This window comes from Cercospora beticola, chromosome 8, assembly GCF_033473495.1.
Source record: "Cercospora beticola chromosome 8, complete sequence".
NCBI classification, from domain to species: Eukaryota; Fungi; Ascomycota; class Dothideomycetes; order Mycosphaerellales; family Mycosphaerellaceae; genus Cercospora; species Cercospora beticola.
The window spans coordinates 369,475-394,641 of record NC_088942.1 but is presented as its reverse complement, the minus strand read 5'-3'; the positions used below and the strand labels follow the sequence as shown (position 1 = coordinate 394,641).

At 53.7% G+C, this 25,167-nt stretch overlaps 11 protein-coding genes across 11 annotated transcripts; 7 read left to right on the top strand and 4 right to left on the bottom strand.

Moving 5' to 3' along the window:
- Positions 1 to 926: 926 nt before the first annotated feature.
- Positions 927 to 1,934, top strand: NCS1 (Neuronal calcium sensor 1; the record flags this gene model as incomplete). Its single annotated transcript, XM_023602956.2, has 3 exons — positions 927 to 1,329; positions 1,388 to 1,800; positions 1,872 to 1,934. 3 exons carry the CDS (start codon positions 927 to 929, stop codon positions 1,932 to 1,934), a joined length of 879 nt encoding a protein of 292 aa, XP_023454600.1.
- A 614-nt stretch (positions 1,935 to 2,548) lies between these two features.
- Positions 2,549 to 5,623, bottom strand: RHO25_011537 (uncharacterized protein; the record flags this gene model as incomplete). Its single annotated transcript, XM_023602955.2, has 2 exons — positions 2,549 to 3,776; positions 3,828 to 5,623. The coding sequence occupies 2 exons, from the start codon at positions 5,621 to 5,623 to the stop codon at positions 2,549 to 2,551; spliced, it is 3,024 nt and encodes a 1,007-aa protein (XP_023454598.1).
- Positions 5,624 to 6,040: 417 nt separating this feature from the next.
- RHO25_011536 (uncharacterized protein) lies at positions 6,041 to 7,522 on the top strand (the record flags this gene model as incomplete). Its single annotated transcript, XM_023602954.2, has 1 exon — positions 6,041 to 7,522. The coding sequence occupies one exon, from the start codon at positions 6,041 to 6,043 to the stop codon at positions 7,520 to 7,522; it is 1,482 nt and encodes a 493-aa protein (XP_023454171.1).
- Positions 7,523 to 8,180: 658 nt separating this feature from the next.
- On the bottom strand, positions 8,181 to 13,006 carry RHO25_011535 (uncharacterized protein; the record flags this gene model as incomplete). The annotated part of the gene is made up of 3 exons (XM_023602953.2): positions 8,181 to 9,224; positions 9,275 to 9,444; positions 9,511 to 13,006. The coding sequence occupies 3 exons, from the start codon at positions 13,004 to 13,006 to the stop codon at positions 8,181 to 8,183; spliced, it is 4,710 nt and encodes a 1,569-aa protein (XP_023454173.1).
- A 607-nt stretch (positions 13,007 to 13,613) lies between these two features.
- Positions 13,614 to 14,512, top strand: RHO25_011534 (uncharacterized protein; the record flags this gene model as incomplete). Its single annotated transcript, XM_065603425.1, has 5 exons — positions 13,614 to 13,648; positions 13,727 to 13,807; positions 13,892 to 14,043; positions 14,100 to 14,172; positions 14,260 to 14,512. 5 exons carry the CDS (start codon positions 13,614 to 13,616, stop codon positions 14,510 to 14,512), a joined length of 594 nt encoding a protein of 197 aa, XP_065459497.1.
- Positions 14,513 to 15,663: 1,151 nt separating this feature from the next.
- On the bottom strand, positions 15,664 to 16,610 carry RHO25_011533 (uncharacterized protein; the record flags this gene model as incomplete). Its single annotated transcript, XM_023602950.1, has 2 exons — positions 15,664 to 16,419; positions 16,482 to 16,610. The coding sequence occupies 2 exons, from the start codon at positions 16,608 to 16,610 to the stop codon at positions 15,664 to 15,666; spliced, it is 885 nt and encodes a 294-aa protein (XP_023454179.1).
- A 107-nt stretch (positions 16,611 to 16,717) lies between these two features.
- RHO25_011532 (uncharacterized protein) lies at positions 16,718 to 17,933 on the top strand (the record flags this gene model as incomplete). Its single annotated transcript, XM_023602949.1, has 4 exons — positions 16,718 to 16,859; positions 16,907 to 17,095; positions 17,164 to 17,593; positions 17,642 to 17,933. The coding sequence occupies 4 exons, from the start codon at positions 16,718 to 16,720 to the stop codon at positions 17,931 to 17,933; spliced, it is 1,053 nt and encodes a 350-aa protein (XP_023454180.1).
- Positions 17,934 to 18,570: 637 nt separating this feature from the next.
- Positions 18,571 to 19,545, top strand: RHO25_011531 (uncharacterized protein; the record flags this gene model as incomplete). Its single annotated transcript, XM_023602948.2, has 2 exons — positions 18,571 to 18,872; positions 18,927 to 19,545. The coding sequence occupies 2 exons, from the start codon at positions 18,571 to 18,573 to the stop codon at positions 19,543 to 19,545; spliced, it is 921 nt and encodes a 306-aa protein (XP_023454181.1).
- A 324-nt stretch (positions 19,546 to 19,869) lies between these two features.
- On the bottom strand, positions 19,870 to 21,493 carry RHO25_011530 (uncharacterized protein; the record flags this gene model as incomplete). Its single annotated transcript, XM_023602947.2, has 3 exons — positions 19,870 to 21,000; positions 21,049 to 21,344; positions 21,406 to 21,493. The coding sequence occupies 3 exons, from the start codon at positions 21,491 to 21,493 to the stop codon at positions 19,870 to 19,872; spliced, it is 1,515 nt and encodes a 504-aa protein (XP_023454174.1).
- A 270-nt stretch (positions 21,494 to 21,763) lies between these two features.
- Positions 21,764 to 22,513, top strand: RHO25_011529 (uncharacterized protein; the record flags this gene model as incomplete). Its single annotated transcript, XM_023602946.2, has 1 exon — positions 21,764 to 22,513. The coding sequence occupies one exon, from the start codon at positions 21,764 to 21,766 to the stop codon at positions 22,511 to 22,513; it is 750 nt and encodes a 249-aa protein (XP_023454175.1).
- Positions 22,514 to 23,122: 609 nt separating this feature from the next.
- Positions 23,123 to 25,037, top strand: RHO25_011528 (uncharacterized protein; the record flags this gene model as incomplete). The annotated part of the gene is made up of 2 exons (XM_023602945.2): positions 23,123 to 24,498; positions 24,551 to 25,037. 2 exons carry the CDS (start codon positions 23,123 to 23,125, stop codon positions 25,035 to 25,037), a joined length of 1,863 nt encoding a protein of 620 aa, XP_023454176.1.
- Between the last annotated feature and the right edge of the window lie 130 nt (positions 25,038 to 25,167).

Genomic DNA, 25,167 nt, shown 5'->3' with positions numbered 1-25,167 from the left:
TCTAGAAGGTGATGTTGGAGAGGGTGGAAAAGTGTCGTGCACGTGTCTGGCTGACTCGGAGCCGCTGAAACTTGTCAGGTCACGCACAAGCTCTGTCCCTGAAACCGTCGGATGCTTGTTTGACTGTGCAGACTGTCGGTTGTCGCGGTGCTACTCTTGCCAGCGGGCCATCACGAGCATCACCAGATGCTGATAGAGTTCTGGCAGACAGCTCTATCGTCGATGAAACGCGTCGATTGACACACACGTAGCGAACACGTCGTCGTCGGTTCGGCTCAAGAGGGCAAACGCACAGGGCACGGAGCTGAGTCCCGCGCGTGCTGAGCCACGCCGCCGCAGTTGCAGAGCGTGCGTGCGTGCGTGCGTGCGTGGTGGGGTCCTGCTCTGCTCTTTGATCTCATCGGCAGCCAGTCTAGAACGACGACTCGACTCTTCCTCCCTGCTGACGCTGACCAAACATCCACATTCACAGCCGCAGCCCGCCCAAGATATATACTACCCTCGCCGTACAACCACGCAGCCACCGCGTCTCGCACCGCTCGCACAGCCTCGACCCTCGCCGCTCCGCAACCCACGCGCACCCGCCTCATTCCTGTCCAGTCCACGCCAAGCGCGCGCATCAGCCCTCGCCCTCTCCAGCGCCGTAGACGAGGAGGTCGCCCAGCATGGGCAAGAGGTGAGTCGGTCGCTGCCCACTTCCTTCACGTGCCACCGGCTGTGCAAAGATATGACGTTACAACCGCGCATCAATCTTGGAATGGGCGATGCTCAAGTGGAGTGCCATCCCGGCTCGCTCCTTGTGCGCTGTGTTCGCGTGCTCCGCCGCCAGCGAACAAAACTGCTCGCCTTGGATACTTGGTCCGGAACTGCCATACCCACCGAACTGTCGTGCGACAGGCACATACCACCCTCGAACCGCAAACACCATGGCCGACACTCCCAAGGTTGAGCTCCCGGTCTTCGACATCGTTCCAGACGAACCACTGTCAGCCGATAGTACCGCCGAACAAGAACCGTCGCAGTCGCAAGAGCGAAGAGGCAGTATAGCAACGAGCCACCATGCCCGACCACGTCCATACCATATCCCGCGCTACGTCTCGCAGACCTACCCTCAGTTCAAGGCCAAACAGGAGTGTGCCCTCAGGATCGGCATAAAGGACCTCGAGCACCAGATCACCAAGAGCACAGGCGTGTCGCATTTGGAAATGGAACTCGACAAGCTAACCGTTCATCACAAAACCAGTCAGAGTAAACTGTCGCAGCAAGAGCTTGTCGACCTACAAAAAGCCACACATTTTGACAAGAAGGAATTGCAACAATGGTATAAAGGTATACCATACAATCCAACCATACCCCTTCGCACATACTGACGAGACTCCGTGACCAGGCTTCCTAAAAGACTGCCCCTCCGGCATGCTCACCAAATCCGAATTCCAAAAAATTTACAAACAATTCTTCCCCTTTGGCGACCCTTCCTCCTTCGCCGACTACGTCTTCAACGTCTTCGACGCCGACAAATCCGGCAGCATCGACTTCAAAGAATTCATCTGCGCCCTCTCCGTCACCTCGCGCGGCAAAATGGAAGACAAACTCGACTGGGCCTTCCAATTATACGATATCGACGGCGACGGCAAAATCAGCTACGATGAAATGCTCGCCATTGTCGAGGCGATATATAAAATGGTCGGCAGTATGGTCAAGTTGCCCGAGGATGAGGATACGCCAGAGAAGAGGGTGAAGAAGATTTTCAGGATGATGGATAAGGATGAGAATGGGAGTTTGGATATGGCCGAATTCAAGGTATGTACAGATGACGCTTTTTTGGGGCAATTGGGGTGAGTACAGGTTGACTGACTAATTTGCTCTCACAGGAGGGAAGTAAACGAGACGAAACGATCGTATCGGCTTTGTCATTATACGATGGATTGGTATGAGAATGTCGCATATGCCTACGACTGAGATGATCCTGGAAGAAAGCATTCTCAGGAGAGCAAGGGTTCATGAATGATGAGTTGAAGTATTCCCTTTGAGTCAAAGCGAATTGTTTAGGGGTTGTTGCATAGGAAGCAGTGGTAGAGGGAGAGACATTTTCCGACTGTATGAGTACAGGAGAGAGGCATGATTGAAGCATGACCAAGAATTGAACCGACAGAAAATCGAAACCCTGCTATCTGCTTGTCGCGAGACTTGGGATGAAGGAGAGCTGCGCGACGGAAGCATTCCGTCGAATGGAACCCTTGAAGAGTTTCAGTCTAGATACGGTCCAGTCCTGCACAAATCCCGTAACAAAATCCAATGCTTATATCTTCATGTTTCCGTACACGAACAGATATCTGATTGATACAAGTACAGATTTCTTCCATCACAGATACATATCATTCCCACTCGACCCAGCATAGCAAAAACAACAATGCAACGCTTTGAACGCTCAGAAACACGCGCCCCATTCCACTCATGCAAAACGTCCTCCTTTCCAGACCTCTTACCATTCCCCCTCCGAACTCGTCTAATCGCACCCACCATACTCAAAACACACCCAATCAGCCCATCAGAACCCACTCCCACTATTCCTCGCCGTCCCCGCCGCACCCCCACCACACCAACACAACGACCCCTCACCCTCCCTCTCCACATGAATAACAACATCCATCCTCCTCTCCCTCAAAAACTCATCAACGCGATGTCTCACATCATCCAAATCCGCCGCCGGATTGGCAATGACATGAATCACACCTTGTACCTTTTTCTTCTTCAATCCTCCTCCACCACCTCCATGATCATGTCCATGTGCGTGACTATGGCTATGGCCATGATGATGTCCTCCTCCATCGCCATCCTCGTCCCGATCGTCGATCCAAAATCTCGGAACAGCGTATCCAACCACGCCGCGAATTTCGCCGAGTTCTTGTAATGTGTTTTTGATTTCATATTCGAGGGTATCAGGGATGACAAGGAGGAGTTTCTGACCGGAGCTGATGACGAGTGGGACGGCAGCGGCGAAGATCAGAATAGCGATGATGATTGTCGCAAGGGGATCCCAGAGATACCAAGGTTTCCAGAGTGTCATTGCTGTACTGAGGATAACGGCGAGAGAGCCTCCGGCGTCAGCTGCGACGTGTAGGAAAATGCCGTGCATGTTTTCGTTATGTTCATCGTCGCCATGATCGTGCGAGTGAGCTGCCTCTTTCTTCTCGTGCTTGTGGTCGCAGTATCCGGAGATGTCTCCGTTGGTGCCCGAGGAGTCGTTCGCTTTGTGGCTATGTACCGAATTCTGATGTGAATGTCCGTGCGAGTGCGAATGGTCGTGTGAGTGGCCGTGGTCGTGCGACTGAGCGTGGGAATGGCCGTGCGAATGATCGTGAGAATGTCCGTGGGAATGTCCGTGCGAGTGACCGCCATGGTCGTGTCCGTGATGCGCATGCCCGAATGCAAAGAGACCCACCATGTTCACCAAAAAACCCAGCGTGCTCACGACCAGAAGTTCCTGGACATGGCGCAGCTCTTTGCCTTCCACAATACCCTCCATAGCTTCCCAAATGAACTCCACACTGACCAGCATTAGAAAGATACCGTTACCGAAGCCGGCGAGAGTGTTAAGCTTGCCCCAGCCGTAAGGTCGCTCCGGGCTCGTCGGCCATTTGGAAGCCACTGCAGCACCCAAACCGACCACAAGGCCTAGGCAGTCGAAGAACATGTGGACAGTGTCACTGAGCAAGCCAAGTGACCCACTGAGGTATCCATAGATCCCTTGCACGATCATGAAGCCGAAATTGAGGCTGGAATTGTGTTAGAGCGGGCGTATTAGAAGGAGGCTGGACTGCACTTACCATGTAAAATACGCTATTCGGCGTGAATCCTTCTCGCTCAAAATGCCGTGCATCAGCGAGCCCGGCTCGCAATTTCGTAACAAATATTTCGTGAGACCAGATGCGGGTTGCCCGGTCTGGTTATGCGTTTGCGTTTTATGTGCATGATCGTGAGCGTGGTCGTGATGATGCTGATGAGCCGTGCTCAGCTGCGTATCGTACAAAACGCTGAAATATGAAAGCGCTGAAAGACCGCCATTCAAAATTGTCCCTGGCCAGAGGGAAGGTGAGAAAAGAAATGCGAAGAGCGCAAAAGTGAAACAGCTGATACCAAGCCCTGCCATGCGCGGGGTTCGAAGTGCTGAAGGGCGTCCTGCGAGTACTGCTACTACCGAGGAGGCGATAGACAGCGTGGTAAAGACGATCGCGAGTGGAGTTGTCGAAGGCGATGCTGCAAGGAGTCCCGAGCTAAGCAATGTCAATATCGACATGATCACGCCCGCTGCGATTGTCAAGTTGATCTCGTTTGTAGATGATACAATAGAAGAGGAAACAGTATAAGACCAGGACCGCCCGGTCAGTGGGGTTGTTGGCGTGACAGCGCTCGCTGGCTGCGAGGAGAAAGCGGATATGCCTGCAGAGGGTAGAGGGGGCGGGATGAAGAAGATAGAGCACGCCAATGCGAAGTATCCAAGCAATATGTCAGAGGGTGCAGCCTTGAAAGTGACACCGCTGAGATCCAACAATAGGCCCAGAAGAAGGACAGCTATCGACGCTTTCCGCATCTTGAGAATTTGTTGCCAATCGATCCAGGTCGGCCTGTGCAGCATGTCCGTACTGGTCAGTCCAGAAGCCACAGTCATCAACAGCGCGATGCCTGTCCGCATGCCTCCGATTTGCATGGACGCATAGAAAGGAAGACCAATCGCTAAGCTTCGACGCAGGATGCGCTGAGCCGATGCAGGTGTAACGAGTCCCTCCGTCGAAGCTGCCTCTGCCTTCTCTTTCCGCCTGTCCAGGACTCGATCTGAACCTCTTATCTTGGCTGCTACGCCCAACAATAGCAATGTTCCACTCGTAAGCGTACATGCTTCCACGAACCCGCAGCCTCTCCTCACCAGTAGCTCCTTATGTCCCGCAGCACCGTCCTCGAGTACTGACTTTTGTAGTCTTTCGTATGCGGAGAGCGGAGGTAGTCCATCTTCGACAAAGCCAGCCGGATGATATGCTGCTGACGCCAGCATGTACGGCAAGGGTATCAGCAAGCTCGTCAGAGCCTCTGGCAGCGAGAACCATGACGGCGATGCCTTTTGCAGTTGTGGGTGGAGGGAGCCTGCAGGTCTGCCCAGATCGGATTCGCCGCGTGGCCTCGTTGGCCTTTTCATGGGCGACAGCGGCTCGCTGTGGGAGTGGGCGTGCGCGGGGTGGAGCGAGTGGTGGTCGTGGTTGGAATGTGTATCGTGGCCAAATGGAGCGAACGGGTGGTGGTTGTGCTGCTGAGCCAGAATGTCGGAGATCTGGGGTGACAGGCGTCTGCTTTCGTCGACAGGCGAAGCTTGCGGCGTAGCTTCGTTTGAGCGTTCGGCATGGGTGTACAGCGTGGTCGTGCTGGCCGATTTGAGGTGCGCGTAGCTGCCGTTGCCATTCATGTACACGCTCGTCGCCTCTGCCGGCCGCTGCGGCGGGGACAAGTGCATTGAACTCGCCCTTGCGTGGTGTGTCGAGCCATTGGGCAGGCGCTGCGGCGGGCTGTTGCTGTTATCGCCGTGGGTCGTCGAGGCTTCCGCGAGCCGGGGTGGAAAGGTGTAGCTTGCCATGGCCGGAAGCTCCGCTGCGGTCGAGTACGAAGTCGTGCAATGCTGCTTGCTTCTTCATCGGGATTTGACGCTGTCGCCCTCTCTGCGGCCGCGAGTGCGGTGACGATGTGCAGACGGGAGTCGTGGCCCCGTCAGAGGCGCTATTTGGACCGAGACGAAGCGTGCCGTATGCTATGACCTTCCTCATTCGAGTCCAAACTCAACCTGCCCCTGAAACGCACCAGCACATGTTGTGCAGACCATCGTGGTGGCGCAAATCCCTGCATAATTTAGTGCCCGACCCTCGTAACTACGGTATACTACAGCGTGAAGAAAGATAAAGGTCCATCACGATCCACGAGCACTGGAATTGGCGAGAGTGCGCCATACAGCCTGAAAGGGCGGGTTATCTCGCCTACAGCAGCATCCCCATCGACAATGACCTGGTCAGAAGTGCTCTGGCAAGTCTTCGTTTATGGAGCTATTCTATCATCCGCCCTCAGCGGCCTCCTACTTTTCACTCTCCCCATAGCCTACTCCAACTTCGACCCAGGCTACGTAAATGAAGAAGACTTCACCGAAGAACACAAGGAGAATGCCACCAAATCCGGATATGCCTTCTTCGCCAAGCACAAAGATCCCGCCGACAGGCTAAAAATTGATGCCAGCGTGCAAATCGTGGTCCTTGGCGACATAGGCCGCAGTCCTCGCATGCAATATCATGCACTGAGCATTGCATCTCATGGCGGCACAGTAGACCTCATCGGCTACACGGGCTCAGAGATGCATCCTGATATCTTGCAAAGCAGGCTGATCAAGATCGTCCCGATTGCAGCTTGGCCGCGAGCATTACAATTCGACAATCGCATTCTGTTCCTCTTGTCTGCGCCCTTCAAAGTGCTCTGGCAGGTATGGAGTCTCTACTATGCGCTTGCATACAGGACGCGCGCTGCGAAGTGGATGCTCATTCAAAATCCGCCTTCAATCCCAACATTGGCTGTCGCAAGACTCGTCACTTTCCTACGCAATACACGACTGGTGATTGATTGGCATAATTTCGGCTACTCGATACTCGCATTGCGATTAGGACCAACACATTCTCTTGTCAGAATCTCGGAATGGTATGAAGGCTTCTTTTCGAGATACGGAGTTCATAGCCATTTCTGCGTTACAAATGCTATGGCCCGAGTGCTGAAGGAGAAATGGGGGATTCAGAATGCTTTGACACTGCACGACAGACCCGCAGAAATTTATCAACCACTTGACCAGGAGCAGAGAATTGAGCTACTCAAAGCTCTGCCAGCAACGACAGGAAATGTCGAAGATATTCTAGGTGGGAACTGTCGTTTGCTAGTCTCTTCCACATCCTGGACACCAGATGAGGACTTCTCTGTTCTACTTGATGCTCTCGTGCGGTACTCCAACGCAAAAGACCTCGACGACTCTCTACCCAACATCATCGCCGTCATCACAGGCAAAGGTCCACAACGAGATCACTATCTAAACCAAGTCGTGAAATTGACACGCCAAAAGAAATTGGAGCACGTTGCTGTCACATCTGCCTGGCTCGCAGCTGAAGACTATGCATCGTTGCTCGGATCTGCAGACCTCGGACTCTCTCTACACACCTCATCCAGTGGCGTAGATCTCCCGATGAAAGTCGTAGACATGTTCGGTGCGGGGCTACCTGTTGCTGGCTGGAGCGATTTCGAGGCGTGGCCAGAGCTCGTGAAAGAAGGCAAGAATGGTACGGGGTTCAAGAGCTCTGAAGAACTTGCGGAGACTCTGGAAAGGTTATTCGGAGGAGATGGATCAGAGCTTAAAAGACTAAAAGAAGGCGCTATGCAGGAGACCAAGCGAAGGTGGAATGACGAATGGATGCCAGTTGCTGGGAAATTGTTCGGGCTCCGAGATTCATAGACCTTCTAAACAGACGAATGCAAGAAGCACGTCAACTCAGAAATCTCACTTCCACGTTTCTTTCACGTAGGAGAACTTCACTTATCAGCTCAGGGTCGCTCAGCGAATGCTTTTGCATCAGAAGGAAGTCGGAGGCTGATGGTGACGAGACGTCCGAACAAGCAATCTCGATTGAGCCAGTAACGCACCACGCAAAAAGTATCCAAGCATAAAGAAAGCAACATCTCAACGTCACCCCATTGTCCTGCGAAATCTTGGTTCCCACATCACAAAATAATAGTCAAACGCAGTGAATACTTGCTTTCACATCATGGTTTCTCATACCATTCATATACGACTGTTTGTTGTGTTAAACGTACTGTACATCCGATGCCCACAATTGAGGCCTTCGTTTCATCTTCCCTTCCTCCCTTCAGCGTCTCACAGCGAGCTAAGCGATTAACCAGCTCGCAGAGACAGACGCACGCCCTCCTCCACTACCACCATCACCACCATTCTCTATCACACATTTTCATCACCAGAACCCATTACCCTCTCGGAGAGAGAAAAAAGACCGTATTTTACAAGGAAGCAAAGAGTACCAGAGTGGGGATCAACCTTCTATCGCTTATTCTCGCGAACAAAAACGATTTCAAAACACACAAGTATGCACGCACAATCACCTGCTCACGATGCTGGTGCGTCGCCGCAGGCCATTGTTCTCGGCTTGCAAGACCCTCGCGAGCTCAGCATCATCGTCCATGACGGACTGTTGCTGGCTTTCTTCGAGGGTGGCGCCAATTCTCGCTCGCTTGGGACTCATCTGGTTGGCTGCTTCAGACATGGAGTCCCGCTTTCGCTTCGCCGGCGAGGATGCAAGTCCATTGGCAAGCGGGCGACGGGTCTGCCCGGGAGATGCTGACATTGGAGCCGGTGGGCGGTAGAGAGGCAGATCGCTGACAGCAGTCTTCTGCAAGGCGGGTGATGCGGCTGGTACTGGTGTCGTCAGTCGATCGTTCGTCGTTGCGATCGACTCGATAGTTGGCTGAACAGTGGTTGACTCGGTTTCTTCGTTCGGCACTGGCTTGACATCCGATGCTTCGCTTCCTGGTATCGAGATGGCGGAATCGGCGGCCTCATCTTGCTTCGACGACGAGGAGGCACCGATATCCTCGGGCTTGTAAACGTGCACATTCTCTGTGGGGCAGTAGTCTCCATTCATATCAAGAACTTCGTTGGCAATCTGCTCCAATGAAGGCAATTGATACAGTGGCGGTCGCTCGGCTTGCGAGTACGGAAAAGCGTTGGCTGCAAACTGGTCGTGGTCATTGGCTTCGGGCTCGGGATAGGCGTAGAGATGAGGATCCAGAGGCGTTTGGCTAGTGTGGTGGTGTTCGTGCGATGCATGCGAGTGCTGCGATGGTGATCCGGAATTCATTGGTGTGGAATGATACGAATGTGAAGGGTAAGCTGATCCGTTCTCGATAGACTGGTGAAAATCGGGCTGCGGCGATGAATGGCTTGCGTTAGTCTGCTGGGAGATGGCGGGCGCAAGCGGAATCGGGTTGCTCGGACTGCTCGCTTTTGGCTTCTTCTTGATCTGTGCTGGAGTGCCGTCGCCATCAACGGAGTGCTTCTTGCTGGCCACAGATCCTCGAGGCACTGGAGTTTCTGCCGCCTTGACGGGATCGACGTTGCCATTTTCATCGTGCACGCAGCGTCGCTAGACAACTGATCAGCTTGTATAGATTATAGAATGGCATTGGAAATTACCTTTGACTTTCTGCACTCGAAACAAGCCTTCGTCCTGCCGCGCTTGCCAGCATCACCGAAGATGGAAATTCCATTGATAGTCATCGGGATACTGTTGTTGAGATATGCATTCGTCCCAGGAAGTGGCCCCAAGCCATTGGCTCCGTTCGTGAGTGATCCATTGAGGGCATCTGCTGCAAAGTGATGATTAGTCTTGGGTGGCGTTACTGCGACACTTTCTTGGTTGGTGTCCTGACCAGTGAAACCATTGATGTGGTTGTGAAAGCCGTTTAGATTTTCTGGAGTCGCCTGCAGAACCAGGTCCTTATGCTTGCATCTGATTCTGCGCTTCCGGCATGTGTCGCATGCCACGCGCTTGGGCCCCAGAACAGAAGTTTTCGGCGTGCTGAGATACTGGCCTGGTATCCCATTCATCATCAATGCCATCGGCGCCGCCATCTGTGGCGCCTGGACGGCCATTGTTTGATGCGGCTCGGTGCCTTTCGGGTGTTGAGTCGATGATGGTGATGGAGCAAAACTTGTCGCGCGATCAGGAGTTGCCGTTGCCACGCTAGCGCCGGGTGCAGTCGAAATGCTAGCGGCAGCCGTGGCGTTTTTGACCCTTGCACTTTGACGGTCCGGCGCCACTCTCCACGCAACGATGGCTTCTTTACGCTCCATTTCTTTCAGCGCACGCGCCGACAACTTCTTCGGAGGCCCTTCTTCTTTGCTGTTTGGAAGGACAGCATCAGGATGTGCCCATGCGGGAGGATCCTCGTTTCCGCGCTTCCACGCGACCCACAGGGCAAATTTCTTGGCAACCTCGAGCGGCTCGCCATGCCCTTTTGGGATCGACGCGTTGACGCGCTTCATGCGGTCTTGCGAAATGCCTTCGACGCGACCCATCACCAGCATCACGGTGTGGAAAATGAAGGTCACCAGCTCTGGCAGACCTTCGATTTCAGCCTGGCTGTAGTAGCGGGCATTTTTGGCTCCTGGACGACCGTCGATCGCAGCAAGATCTCCATCGTAGTCAGCCCAGACAGGCGTCTGCCTGTCGTATCTGTATCCTTGATGGAAAGCTTGAGCGACAGTGTCTGGCATTGGATCGTCCCTCATGTATTTGATAGCAGTGTACCACATGATCTTTTGGAAGAATGGATATCGGAATTTCATGGGCGTTTCGTTGGCTTTCTCGATTTCCACGACTCGGAATTGATTCTTGAACGACATTCTGGTCAGGAAGTTTCCGCCGATGACAAGACTTGTGGCGGGTGTCCAGACTGCATGGATCCAGCCGGAGGGAATGAGCATGGTGTCACCTTCGTTGAGGTCGACTCTGTAGCACTCGCCCGTGATGCTGGGTAAGAATGTATAATTCTGTTGAGGGCTGTCGTTCCACTCTTCATAGGCTTTTAGGTGCTTCGGTTTCGGAGGGATGAAAAAGAATGTCTTCTTGCCCTTCAAGATGTGATAGTAGACACTGCTGCCACCAAAGTCGATGTGAAAGTCTGTGTAGCTGTCCGCCGCAGACATGAGGCAATAGAATTGGACTTTAGGCCACTTGCCTTTGTCCTTTTCTTCTTGCGGCCAGACTTCGTCCTGCAGATCGATGTCGCGTACGACCTTCGGTCGACGGAGCAGACGGCCGAGCTTAGTCTGAGATACTTCCAGAGAGATAACGTTGCGAATGGGTTTGTCGTCGCCTGTCTCTTCGTAGTAGTCTGCCCAGCGGCTGAGCGTCCACTTCGCGCCTGAGTTCTGCGTTTTCACATCAATGACATCTAGTGGGGTGTCCGGGCCTGCCAGATTGCAGACTTGTCGCACTGTCAGATCCTCCGGCATGACCATATCCAGCTTGTCTTGCCCGTCGTCAGGAACAGCATCATATTCGTAGTCGTCAGTCGCCATTTCTTCAGTGTTGTCCGCATCAGCTACCGCGGTATCATCGCTACCTTTCCGTTGCTGCCGCTTCCGCAACCACGGCCGAGGATTCCACTCTGCTGGTATGCAAATTGGTTCGGTGAACGTATTGCTCTTCTCGAAGAATTCTCGCGTCACGAGCTCTGGTCGCATACGTGGGAAGTTCTCAGGATCGAATTGGAATGTGCCATCTTTGATAGGTTGCACGTAGTGATGCTCCATACTCTCCTCGCTGGTCTTCAACACGCCTCGCTGGAGCTCGGCGTAGTCGACAGAGGCATGCGCGCGCGTGCTCTTGCGTACGTAAGTAGTCTTACCATGCACGGGCTCACAAGGCTTGCAGAAGAATTTGTCGACATCACGTACTTCCGAGGCCTTGGAGAACCCAGCGCAATCCAAGTGATACCACTTCTTGCACCCGTTGCAGCACACCCACTCGTCCAACTCTGGATTGGCTTTGCTGGTCTCTCTGGCAATCTCACAGCCGGCACAGACTGTTTCGGACGTGACTTCTTTGGATCTTTTCGATCTACTTGGTTCTTTGGTGACCGGTATTTGGCGAACCAACATGGGAACCTCAGGTGGAACGGACTGACCGCGCTGCAATTGCGGGTCGCTAGACTGCGCTTGCTCGGCACCATTGAAGCTCTTCCTGCGGTTCCTGTCTGACTTCACTTCCCAATCTGCTCCCGGAAGTTGCGCCGCAGCTTTCGCCGCTTTAGATGCGTCCGGGGTCTTCTTTCGCGACGCCGCCCTCTTTGACGCTGCTTTCTCATTCATGCTCTTTCGTGAGGTTGCAGACCGCGATTTATTCTTAGCAACAGTTCGCTTCGCTTTCGCTGTGTTCTCCGATGTTTCGCTCATTGTGACGTCGGTGCTCACAGCGCGTGAGGAATCATGTGCTCGAGGTGAGCGAGGGCGAGGGGGCGCGTCGGGCATTCCGACATCGGTCTGAGGTTGCCGCTGGGTATGCTGAAATGTATTATCGAGTTGGACAGGCGGTCGGGCATATGCAGAGGCTGCTGCAGGATCCTCAATGGTCTGCTGGGGAAAAGGAAGCGTCGGTCGAGGCACATTGCCATTCTGAGGATTGAAGGGCGGTAGTAAGGGAGCCTGTGCGGCGAGATCGACGGGACGACTATGCTGAGGGTCCTGCGGAAAGCTATTCGCATGAGGTCTAAATCCAGTCGTAGTGTGCGCTGCTGTTGTTGGCTGTGGTGCAGGGCGGGCATTGTGGGTGGGCCAGCCACCTGTACGGAAGTTCAATAGAAGCGCAGCTTCTTCCACCCGGCTTTCATATGTATCTGCTCCTGGCGAATATTGCGGTGCCTCTCGCGATCGGGTGTTGCCTTGCTCGTAGCTCGTGGCTGGCCTCGAGGCGTACTGTCCGACCAGCGGAGAGGGAAACACCTCGGAACGTGCTCGCTTGTGGGGTGGCTCGTTCGTGCTGTTACGAGGTCGTGGCAAGGGAGGGTATCTGAAGCCATTCCATGCCGGACTTGCTTGCGTGGTGGTGTTATGCGCCGGGCTAAGCGCCAATGCCGCCTCGGCGAGTGTGTCTATGGTCGAGGGTGTCCTGTGGTGACCACTCCTATAGCTATCACTGCGCTGCCTCTGCTGCGGTGTAGCCGTGTACTGCGCCTCCGGGCGCACATGGTAATCGACATGGTTGTTCAGCGCTGGGTAGTTGTAGCTGGGCTCCAATGCCGTGAGCTTGACGGGCGACTTCCTGGGCGAGGACAGAGGACTGAAGCGAGGACGGTCGGGGCTGCGACGGCCTTGCCCGTCGTCGAATGCTCGTTTGAAGAGAGGGTTGTATGTTCGCGACATCGTGGAGGAGGTGGGCTGTTGTCGCCGCGGGAATCGGCGTGCTCGGAGGAGAGTGCAGTGCTTACTCGGCCATACGCTGCGATGGTCGCGCTTCACACGACTGCACAGCGCACAGCGGTGTTTCTCCGCAATTCCAGCTCTTCCTCGTCTGCAGTCGTTCGCGGCAGTGGTGGTGGAGGTGGTGCGTGGAGGAGAGACGGTGAGTCGCGCGCAACGGTCGAGGTGGGGAAGGAGCGGCAGTGAGTCGCTTGGTCGGTGGTTGTGTGGAGATGTGATCAACAATGCGAACCAGACTCGTGCGTGCAGGGTGCAGCCAGCACAATAGCGGTACGTGGCTGCACAGTGTCAGGAACAGTGAACAGGAGTCTACAGTAGTAGCGGTCGGTTGTCTCTCGAAGGTCCTGGCCTCGCTCTCCATTCCACCTCCAATCCGCGCGACCTGAGCTCCTGCCGCCTTGGGGCCTGACGGGACGTCCCGTGTCTGCCTGGCCCGTGACAGGTCAAAGCCATACCACTCCTCCGAGGACGATCCATCTGCACACTGCCCACGCCCACACCACTCGTCGCATCCGACACCCACGACCTCTCCGCCTCATTCAGCCAAGCTATGAACAAGAACAAACTCGCGCCGGAAGTCAACCGGTAAGTCCTGCCGCATCGCCTGCGACGGCGCCCATGCCCGAAATCTACATCCCAAAGCGGCCGACTGATAACGAGCAGTGCACTCTTCGTGAAGAACCTGAGCTACAACGTCTCCACCGAGGAGCTATTTGACCTCTTCGGCAAATTTGGGCCTATCCGGTACGTCTTGCGCGACTCCCGCTGCTGTCTCGAGGCCGCGCGATGGCCCGGCGAAGAGTTCACGTGCTTACATTCCTCCTCTAGTCAAATCCGCCAAGGCATCGCCTCCAACACCAAGGGCACTGCATTCGTCGTCTACGAAGATGTACTAGATGCCAAGTCGGCCTGCGACAAACTGAACGGCTTCAACTTCCAGAACCGCTATCTGGTCGTCCTCTATCACCAGCCAGAAAAGAGTATGCATGCTGCGGACAAATACGTGCATTGGACAACAAACTGACCACCATCGCAGTGGCCAAGAGCCAACAAGATCTCGCCGAGCGCCAGCAGAGATTAGAAGAGCTCAAACAGCAGCACGGGATCTCGTAGGGGTGCGAGGGAGTTGCAGCAGGTGAGACCAATGCAAGGCCGGGTTCGATAGGACCCGTCAAGCGCAAGGACTCTGGCTACAGTTCGTCGGAGGCTGCAACTCCCATAGCACGAGATTTCGCTTTTCCGCACAACGGCGACATCCAGCAGAACAACCACGAGAAACACGACATGGCAAAGCCGGCCGCAAGTATTAGAGGCAAGCAGCCTAGGCCGGCAACGGCAAACTCGGTCAAGGCCGTCAGTTTTCAGGATCATCCGAACAAGGAGAACATGGGCATGGGAAGGCGTTTGAAGGATGCTATGCTCACCACATTTGGCGGGCTTAAGCAGTAGTAGCTGCGAGAGGAGAAGGCGTTAACATGGTTGGATGGCGACTCGCCCTATTACGATCAGAATGAACATGAGCAATTCTCGCGAGGCTCAGCCTACCTACTACCATGCCGCTTCATTTCCCTGTTCCCAAAATCGTGTCCTTTGTGTTCAAGGTGGCACTTGAGGGACTTCCAGTAACACCCGACACTAGCATACCACGTTCCCTCTTTGCCCTCATTTCTGTCTTTACGGAAGCCCAGTGCGAGCCCTATGCCGTCACGCAATCGCATCCCCGTCCATCTTCTCGACTTTCGCAACCTCGGCGCCCGACTTGGCCTTCGTCATTCCGTGATCGCTCCACTGTACGCATTTAGGTCGCGTTGCACGCACAAGTTGATCACTGCGTATGTGTTCAGTATATGTATGTATGCATTTGGCAGAAGGCCTAGATTTATATGTCGGTAGTTTTGCGACTGCCGCAGAGGATTGCAGCTTGGAGGACTCGAATCGAAAGATCGGGTGCAGGAGCTGCTGACTCATCAGTAAATGTGGGCCGTGGGATCTCTCCTTCCACGCCGCTTTCAATCATCTTCGTCTTCGCTTCCCAAATACCGTTGGCCCCAAACAATCGCGGAATGCAGAGATAATCAGCTGAAGCGTCGGTGACGGTGAGCAAGAGAGATCTTGACCGGTATGTCGAAACCTTTCTCTTTACTTCGTATTTTCTGTTTCGATACTCGCCGCAACCATACGGGCACCTGCAGCAGCCGTTGGCCGAATGACATCTTGGTACATCAGAAAGTCTCCCTGCCATAACTAGATTAGAAGCTGGTTCTCGAACTCTACGTCCGGAAGCACGAGTATCAACACCTTGGACGGAAGATGAGCCACTTCTCATTGTCTTTGCAACGACACGATGTGCTAGCCTTGGAGTTCTACGAACCGCAAGGATATCAATGTGGAGTCAGCGACAGACGACTCTGCTCAGAGTCAGGCGTCGTCTTTCACGACAGCTCGCTCCAAAGAAACATTACATTTCCTATACTTCTTCGCTCGCGAACGCGTGGAGATTTCGCAGCGACACTCTCCAAGGTTCCGCCCCTGAGAACTAGGAGCCAGACGGACTTTTGGCAGCAAGTCGAATATATATCACCAAGGACACCTCTTTCAGGCTAGGAACAGAGCCGACCCTGCTCACCTGCTTTGCGGACTACTCGCTTCAGGTCGTCCGCCCCTTTGTACTCTTGCCAGTCCATTACACCATGGATCCACATCCTCCTACTCTCGTGGCCGAGTCGACCCCAGAGTTCCCGTCCGCGGAGGCCGCAGAAAATGCTCTGGCTGAAGGTGTCCAGACTCGTGTACTCCCAGAGACGATCTGACCTATTGCTCTTGATAAACAACTGTGCGACAGGCGGCTGGGTCAGGTACATCCTCCTCCACGAAGCGTTTGGATTCATCATGCCTGAGGGCGGATCACTCAACGAGTTCCAAGTGCCTCTCGGGCTGAGAATCGGAAAAAGCTCAGCAAGTAGGGGATTCACGAACACGCGATATCTGCCCACATCTTGCCGCGTTTGTCCCCAGTGTGCTCGGTATTGCACGTACGTTTCGGTTCCGTATTCACCGCAGATTGGCCGATTCCGTTCCGGATTCCGGGTAAGATTCCAGAAGGGATAATAGTACCTCTTGTCGTCGAATTCCCAATCCATATAGCAGAGAGGTCCTTCAGGCACCGGGAAGAAAAAGAGAGCTTTCTGAATTGACTGAGACCTTTCGATAACACCGCGCCAAGACTTGCTAACACCCTGAGCGAGTAACAAGGACCGTATCGGAAGGTAGAGCAATACTGGCTCGAGGATCTCGAAAATAGCCAGTGCTTCATGACACGCGGTGTAGTCCTGAATCCTCTCGCCAAGGGATAATTTCTGCTTCAAGGTCAGCTTGAGAGGCAGACGGCATGGAAAAAGGGCCGGAATCTCCAACTCACTTTTCCCAATCGCACACTGACCTGATATCGCAATGCAGCCGCTGCAGTGAATACTGCTTCTTGCGAGAGAGCGTGTGCATGCGCATGCACTTGCACCTCGCCCTCCACGGCCCTTCCCACGCAGCACATGATGATTCTGCAAGCTCCGAGCCAACAGCGCAGTTGAGCTAACACTGGTGTGCAGATCAGTGCGATCAAGTATTGGACCACACGCACAGCAAAGCTCAGAAGCATCAATGCCTGTCGCTTCTTCGAACTCTCTGGAGCAGCAGGTAGAAGGTCCACGCTTTGTTGCTCTTGGCGGAGTATGGCTCGACGAAATAAGGAAAGGGGGCAAGACAGTCCGTGAGGATGTTGTCGGAGGCTCAGTCACATTTGGTATACAGGCCAAGTTGGAAAATTTGTGCGCACACTGACTACTGCAGCAACTTTGGGAGCCCGACTATTTTCGCCAAAGGATCCAGCGAACATCTGCTTGGTACTATTGAAAGGAGCGGGGTTTCCAGTCAATATGATCCATTTGTTTCAAAGCTGGAAAGTGGATCTCATACTTCTGGCACGTGAAGACGTACCAACCGCGAGAGGCGTTGTCCATTATGGGGCATCTGAGAGTGGTAAGTCGAATGCACATTCTGTGCCTTGATGATGATGTCGAGGCACATGTTCAAGCTGATCGTTGTAGAGCGCTACTATGAGCGGCTGACTCTGCCGCTGAACACGAGTCCGGATGACTTGACAAAGTCTGTCATCCTTTGTGCTCGATGCTTCCACTTCTTCGAAGTTCCAGCCACACTCTCGGAATCGGTAAGCAAGATCTTGAATGCACGTCGGTCACAGCACGATCTGGAAAGACCTCTCCTCATCTGGGAACCACAAGCAAAATCATGCAGTCCGAGAAGTCTTGAAGAACATTTGATGGCTGCTGCAATGATCGATGTATTCTCTCCGAACCACATGGAGTTGGCCAGCTTCTTCGGCGGCGTATCAGATACAGAATTCGATCGTTGTCGAGTAGAGACGCACGCGGCGCGCTTCGTACAAGCAGGAATCGGTCCCGGCAATGGCTGTGCGGTGATCAGATGTGCCGAACATGGCTGTCTAATCACGTCTAGGTGAGCATCACACTTATTTTTGCTGATCTGGATACTGATGCTCTGCAGAACGATCTCGCCAACATGGCTCCCAGCATATTACAGTGCGGACTCGAAGAGTGTTATAAATACTACTGGCGCCGGAAATGCTTTCCTCGGAGCATTTGCGATAGGGTATCAAGAGACTGGTAGCTATGTGGAGGCTGGGAAGTATGGAGCCGTTGCGGCAAGTCTCGTAGTGGAACAAGTGGGTCTGCCGACCCTGACAGGCGAAGGTGTTGGGGAACTTTGGAATGGCGAAAGTACAGCACACCGACTAGAGGAATATAAGAGGCGATGTGAAGTCGGAGGACGGAGTTGACCCGGCCGCTGCGATGCTGATGAAGGAGACCAAGCTCTTGCCAAGCAAACAGACAAAAGGCTTGACCATTTCCGATCCCTGCAGAACCCGATTCCTATCCCTGCTGTCAATCTTCAGAAATGCCTCATCCCACCTTGCTTGTCCAATCCGCGTGTTGCCGTCGCTGCACCGCCTCTGCTCAGACAGCCAACTGACGACTGCCGTGGTGGCTGTGCGAAAACACAAATCTTGACGGACTTCGTATTGAGAAGCGCCGACAAATGGCTTGAGCGATTTGTGGAAAAGACCAAGGAGGCTTAGCCAGCCAGCTCTGGACTTCGAATCTATGCAGGGGAATTTCGCGAGCTTGTGCATGCACATACCGCGCTCTCGCCGCAGCTTACCGCGTAATGTAATGTGGCCACACGCGCCGTTGCTATTCATGCACGTGCTGGCGGGGCAGCTCGCTCTTGCACGAATTGGACAAGAAGGGTCGAAGGTTACGTATGCATTGTTTGTTGGTCCGCTCACTTTATTACTTCACGTCACGTCGCTCTGCTTCTCTCTCAAGAACATCCGACCTCTCTCTTCAACCAAGCTCTATCGTTGAACAGCTCTGCTTACCTCGAGAGACTTGTTAGCTTCGCCAGCTGCAACAATGGCTGCAAATCAGTACTACGGAGGCCAAGGAGGCTACGAACAACAAGGCGGATATGGAGGAGGCTATGGCGGCGGAGGTGGCAACCACAGTGGTGGAGGCGGCAACTATGGTGGCGGATACGGCGACAACAGACCTCCTCCACCACAAGATGTGCCTTACCCATGGAGAGCAGAGTGGGATGCCAGAGACGGCCGCTACATCTTCGTCAACCCAGAGAACGGCGAGCGAACTTTCGAATTTCCTCGTAGAAGCGGAGGACATAATGCAGGACCAGGACCAGCGTATGATGGAGGCTATGGGTAAACACGCATTTGCAATCAGACACAATGAGAGAAGACTAACATCTCTCCCAGTGGCGGACCCCACGGCGGCCCATCAGGCCCCGGCGGCTACGAGCGTCCAGGCCCCCAATACCAACAACACCAAGGCGGCAGCGGCTACCCAATGGGTCCCCAAGGTGGCTCTTCACACCACGAAGAAGAAGAGCACAAGAAGAAATCCGGCCACGGCTGGCTAGGCATGGCAGCAGCCGCAGCCGCAGGTATTGCCGGCGGAGCTCTTCTCATGCACGAAGGCGAGAAAGTCAAAGAAGACTGGGAAGAAGATAAATACTCCGCCGAAAACAAATTCAACGAATTTGGTCGAGATGTCGAAAACGCGCCGGAGAATGTTGCAGGTTGGACGGGAGAGAAAGTGGGTGAGATGGAGGAGTTTCCGGATAGAGTGGAAAGAAGGTGGGATGATGCTGTGGATGATGTGGAAGATGTGCCTGAGCGGGTTGAGAGGAAGTGGGATAATGCGGTTGATGATGTGGAAGATGCTCCGGAGCGTGTAGCGGGTTGGATGGGAGATAAAGTAGGCGAGGTGGAGGGTTATGGAGATCGTATTGACGATGCTTATGATCAAGGAAGAGCTGAGGGACGGTATGATGGGGAATACGGAGATGGTGGCAGAGACGATGACAGATGGTAAAGTGGTCGTTCAAAGCCGGATGATCTCTACGAATCCTATGAGCACGGCAATGGAGGAAAGTTCGGAAAGCGAGGTATACCTATTCCCCTTCAGACATTTGCGATCGAAAATGGAATGTCAATTCTCTCTTCAACGACGCTACTCAAGGGTAGAGAATGGCAGCAATAGAAAGAGGCTCTGACAGGCCGCGGTATTGCTCAGCCAGTCGTAGAAAGTCGTTCGTGCTCGCAGCTCTATCGATGATGCATATTATACACAAGCCGCTGGCTGAATGCAGTCCACTTTGGCTTTGACGACGACGACTAGTCATCTCAAGGGCGTCTCTCACATGCCATCAAAGCCACCATCGGTTTCTTCCTCATCCATGTCGCCCTCCGTGATCTCCTTAGCCAGCTCTCGCTCGCGATCCCGAGCCTTTGCAGCCTCGGCGATCTCCTGGCGATGCTTGTTCATCGGGTATCTCATAGCCATAACGCACTCATCTCTCATACCCAACAAAGCGCTGATTCTGGCATGGAAAGCCTCGCTTGGCTCCGTTGTGCTGTACGCGTCCTTTTGTGGGACAGTCACCATGTGTCCATTCTGATGGTCCAGACTGGCTTCTATGACACCATCTCGGATCGCCTTTGCGGTGATGTACTCAGCCGACTCTTCACTCTCGACGCCGAGACGCGTGCAAATATCGCGGAGAGAAATCCGGGAGTAGGAGAGGGACAGCATGCGGACGCCGGTCTTGATGACATTCTGGCGAAGTCGGAGGATGAGAGTGTAGGTGCCGTCTTTGCGGAATTGCGCCTCGTTCAGGTTGACACACTTCAGAAAAGCCTGCAGGTCACCAACGCGAACTGCCTGCACCAGCTTGAGGTAGGGGTAGAGGGCGGCTTCGAGGGTCGGTTGGCGGAAGAGAGATCGCTCTGGAATGTCACCCATCAACAGTTCGACAACAATCAGGAGTTTCATAGACTGCTGATAGAATCCAACAGCTGGTCCGGTGGTAGGCGACTTCCGTGTAGCCGACTCGAGGTTCTCATGAGCCTGCGTGTATGCGAGTTGGATTGCTCGAATGCGGCCGAGGTAGTAGAGGTATCGGCAGACCTGGTTGTTCGACGCCGATTGCGGGAATTGGGTCTGAGCGACCAGGAGGTCCGCCTGAGTGATGTCCGCTGTGCTAATATAGTTCCGTAGAAGGAGCACAGTCACCGCGGCTTGTGTATCCTCATCCTTGCGGATGACTGCTGATCGAAGAGCTGCCAGAAGGGTCGGTCGGAGCTCGATCACCTTTGCTTGCTTTGAGGGAGGCTTTGGATTGAGCTCCTCGAAGAATAACGAGTAGTAGTGGTATGCCTTTGCGCCGATCTGATCGAGACTTCGGCGGTTCCACTCCCGAATCTTATCGACGAAGTTGTCACTGAAGTCCGCGCCTTTTTGGAACTCGCCGTTGTCATACAGGTACACCTTTGGCTGTCAGCATGGTCTTCCTCACGTTTCTCGTCCACGACTCACCTGCACCAAGACGCCTAGATACGCCCACACCTCTTGATGTACGTGCTGTTCTGCCGCCTCCTTCTCTTTCCCGGACGATCCATTTTGCGCAACTTGCACATTCTTGGGGAGTAGCTCTTCCAATATTTGACGCGGCCGCGATGGCTTGGGGTATGCGGTTCGGATGCCCAGCACGATAGCCTCAGCGAAGTTGGGTGATTTGCGAAGGGTCGATATGCTTCGGAGCGCTCGTAGTGTGAATCGTGAATCAAAGGTCTCGACGGCCTGGTTGATGAACTTGAGGTTGTTCTGAATGACTATCGGAAGTGATGTGTTAGCATGTGCTATCGCGGTGGAAGGCAGCCGATGGCGACGTACTGCGCTCTGGCGTGAGGTCTGGCGCTGGGCCGGTGCTCTCCTGCTGCTTCTCACCGTTGACGGCATCGACTTCCATCTTGTCCGCCATCGTTGCAAAGTCTGGTGGCGGTGTTGTGGGCGGCGTGGACGGCGAGGTCGAGTGTCGTGTGTTTGATGCAGTGATGGCCGATCGGCTTCCTCTCAGCAGCAGCAACGCAACGCAAGCTCCAGCGAGGTCCGTGCGTGTTTGCGACTTTGCGTCACGTTTGAGGCGCGTCTTCCACAACTCAACTTCCGAACTTCACCTCTGTCGCTTGGCCAGGACACCGGACAATACTCTGTGGACGCGTAGAAGAACTTGAGCAAGGACCTACTCACCATGGCGGCTCTTCTCAACTCCCATTTGGAGCAAATTTCATTATGCGCCACTTCGATAGCAGAACTTCCCTTTCCTGGACCCAAGATGTTCACCAATGCGTTACTTTCTCAGCACGACATTACATCTTTGATTCGAGATACAGAGCAACACGAGCGAGCGCTGTTTCATCTGGCTCCGCCACCTCTTCCAGGAGCACCGGGCAACAATGACTCGAACAACACCTCGAATCCGGCCCCGGCATCGACTGCAAAGACACCCAAGCGTCGAGCTACTGTCTATGGCCAAAGGCAGCCCAAAAGCAGGGCCGTAGCTGCTGTGTTAGGCGGCGATCTGTACAATCGTACACGCCAAGAGTCCGCAGCTGCTCGAATCAAAGGCGAGATGGATGTCGAAGTCCTGCTTGAGGGTGCAGAGAGATTATTGGCAGTCTACAATATCCCTGGAACCGCAGACAAGATCTCCCAATTACGCAGTCGGCACCGACAATTGACTGCCAACATCAAGCACTATGAAGCGAAAGTCAATCAACAAACTGAAGATCTCGCGCGCATGAATCGACTACCCGTGTCAGATGATGACGAGGACCTGATACCATACGAGGACGAGGACAGGACGATTACCGGTCCTTTGATCACGAAGGAGGACTTGGAGAAGGAAGAAGCCGAGATTAGAGAACTCGAGAAGAAGAAGCAGACGCTGAGTGAGCGAGTCAACGACATGGAAAAGGATCTGGGTGGCTTGATGCGATGAGAACGTGTTTGCCAACCAACATTCCCACAACCACTGATATTGAACTGTCCATGAAACGGACGACGTTGTGCACCCGAAAGCTTGCACGGCAAGACGCGTACTCTGAATTCGTGACGGAGCGTACCATGCGCAGACTGTGCGACCAGAAACATTCACGAAGCGATAGTTTCGATCAAAAGGAATGACTAGGTCTGAGGTCTTGGCCATGGAGGCTAGCAATGAACATTTTGGAGCCACTTGAAGACCCATCGCCCAATGTTGGCCAACGGTCGTTAGTGGCACCACGATCGAATGCACGCCATGCAGGCCGGGTGCTCAATAGGGAGAGATCGCGGCGAATAGCAGGTTGTAGCCCGTACTGCGGAGGTGCTGAATGCGGAGTACAGCAGCTGTTCATGCAGGGCAGCTGAGAGCTCACATCCTTCATAGGCGTGCAGACGCGTGTTACCTGAAGAAGAGAGGGGTGAATGCGACAAGCCTTTGATTGATCGACGTAGGTTCCATTGAACCGGGCAAAGTATTAAATCACTGGAGGAAATGCAAATTGCTCCGTGATACACATTGCGATAATCGAATCCAGACACATTGTCTTAAGCCAACAACAATAAAATGCCAGGAACAACGAACGGCGCAAATGGCCAATCCGGCTCAGCGCTTTGCAACATCGATGACTTCCTCTCGCAAGAGTTCGATTACTGCGTCGTAGGAGGCGGGACGGCTGGCCTTTGCGTAGCCGCAAGACTTTCGGAGAACCCTGACGTCAAAGTCGGAGTGATTGAAGCTGGCAAAGACTTGATGGACGATCCACAGGTGTACACTCCAGGTCTTTATCCTACTATGATCGGACGAGAAAAGTACGATTGGTGCTTCCAGTCAGAGCCAGTGCCAACAGCTGGAAACAAGACATACTCCATGCCTCGCGGCAGGTTGCTTGGCGGGTCTTCTGGAATCAATTATCTTATGTATGTTCGCGGAAGCCGAAAAGATTACGATGGATGGGCATCGCTGGGCAACAAGGGCTGGGGATGGGATGACATGGTTCCATATTTCAAGAAGCACCAGACTCTAGACCCAAGCGAGAAAGACCCGCCTAGTGCTCAGTTTATGCCCGCGGCAGCTAAGGAGAAGTATCATGGTAGCGATGGTCCCATTCACACTTCTTTCAACGACTACTACGAGCCTTTCGAGTACGACTTCTGCGAGGCGGCATACGAAGTCGGCGGTAATGACCGAACTTTGCACGATGCTTGGTCGGGAGACCACTACGGCTTCTACTCCAGCTTGGCCGCAGTGAACAGAACCGATGATCCAGGAAGAAGAAGCTATGCAGCGACTGGTTACCTCCGCCCAAACCTCAATCGACCTAATCTCAAAGTCCTCACAGAGGCTCTGGCCACCAAGGTCCTTCTCGAAGGAGATAGGGCTGTCGGCGTGGAGTTCAGTCATGAAGGGAAGCTGTCTCAAGTCAAAGTGTCGAAGGAAGTTGTCCTCTCCGGTGGCGTGATCAACAGCCCTCAGCTTCTCGAACTGTCCGGTATTGGTGACCCAAAGGTACTCGCCGCTGCTGGAGTAGAGTGCAAGATCAAGAACGAGAATGTCGGAAAGCACTTCGAAGATCATGTTCTAGGAGGAATGGTGTATGATCTCAAACCAGGTATCAACTCACTCGATGCTATGCATGGAGAAGAATATTCAGCGGCCATGCAAGAAATGTATCGTAAGACGAATAATGGCCCACTTGGTTCACCAGGAATGCTGATGGGCTTCGTGTCGTACGCTTCATTGGTGGACAAGAAAACTCTGGACGAGACAATCAGCGAGATCAGGAAGAACTCTCTGGCCAAGACAGACTGGGAGAAGAGGCAAGAAGACGTCATTGTCAAGCAACTCTCTGATCCGACTTTTGCGAATATTCAGACGTTCTGTATTGGCTGCCAGCTAGACGTCAGTCGTGGTGACGATCAAACTGGATTCTTCGCTCCTCCGTAAGTATCATGATCTGCGCCCTAGACAGTCCACCTACTAACATCCATGCAGACCCAAAGGCAAGCAACGTGTCTCGATGCTCGTTTGCCTCGAACATCCTTTGTCGCGCGGCACCGTTCACATCACCTCCTCTGACCCCACCGCCCACCCACGCATCGACCCAGGCTACTTCCGCAACCCAGCTGACGCCAAAATCCTCGCCGAAGGCATCAAATGGATGGACAAAGTCGTCCAGCAACCTGTCCTCGCCAAATCCCTTGGCGACAGAGTCTTGCCGCCGAAAGATATGGACATCTCAAGCCAAGAGGCGAGGGAAGAATACGTAAGGAACAACATATCGACACAGTATCACTTGATTGGAACGTGCTCGATGGGACAGGTTGTGGATGATACGTTGAAGGTCATGGGCGTGAAGGGGTTGAGAGTCGTGGATGCGAGTGTCTTCCCCGGACATGTGAGTGGGAATATTATGAGTACAACGTATGCTGTTGCTGAGAAGGGGGCGGATTTGATTAAGGCGGATGATGGGAGGTATTAACCGCGCGTGGTCATATGAAACCATATGTACGCGGATACACATCTTGATACCTCAGGAACTGAGCTGAACAGGGTACTAAAAGTGAAGTCTTCTTCTCAGTGGTCTCGACTGCTCATGCCATTCATTGTTC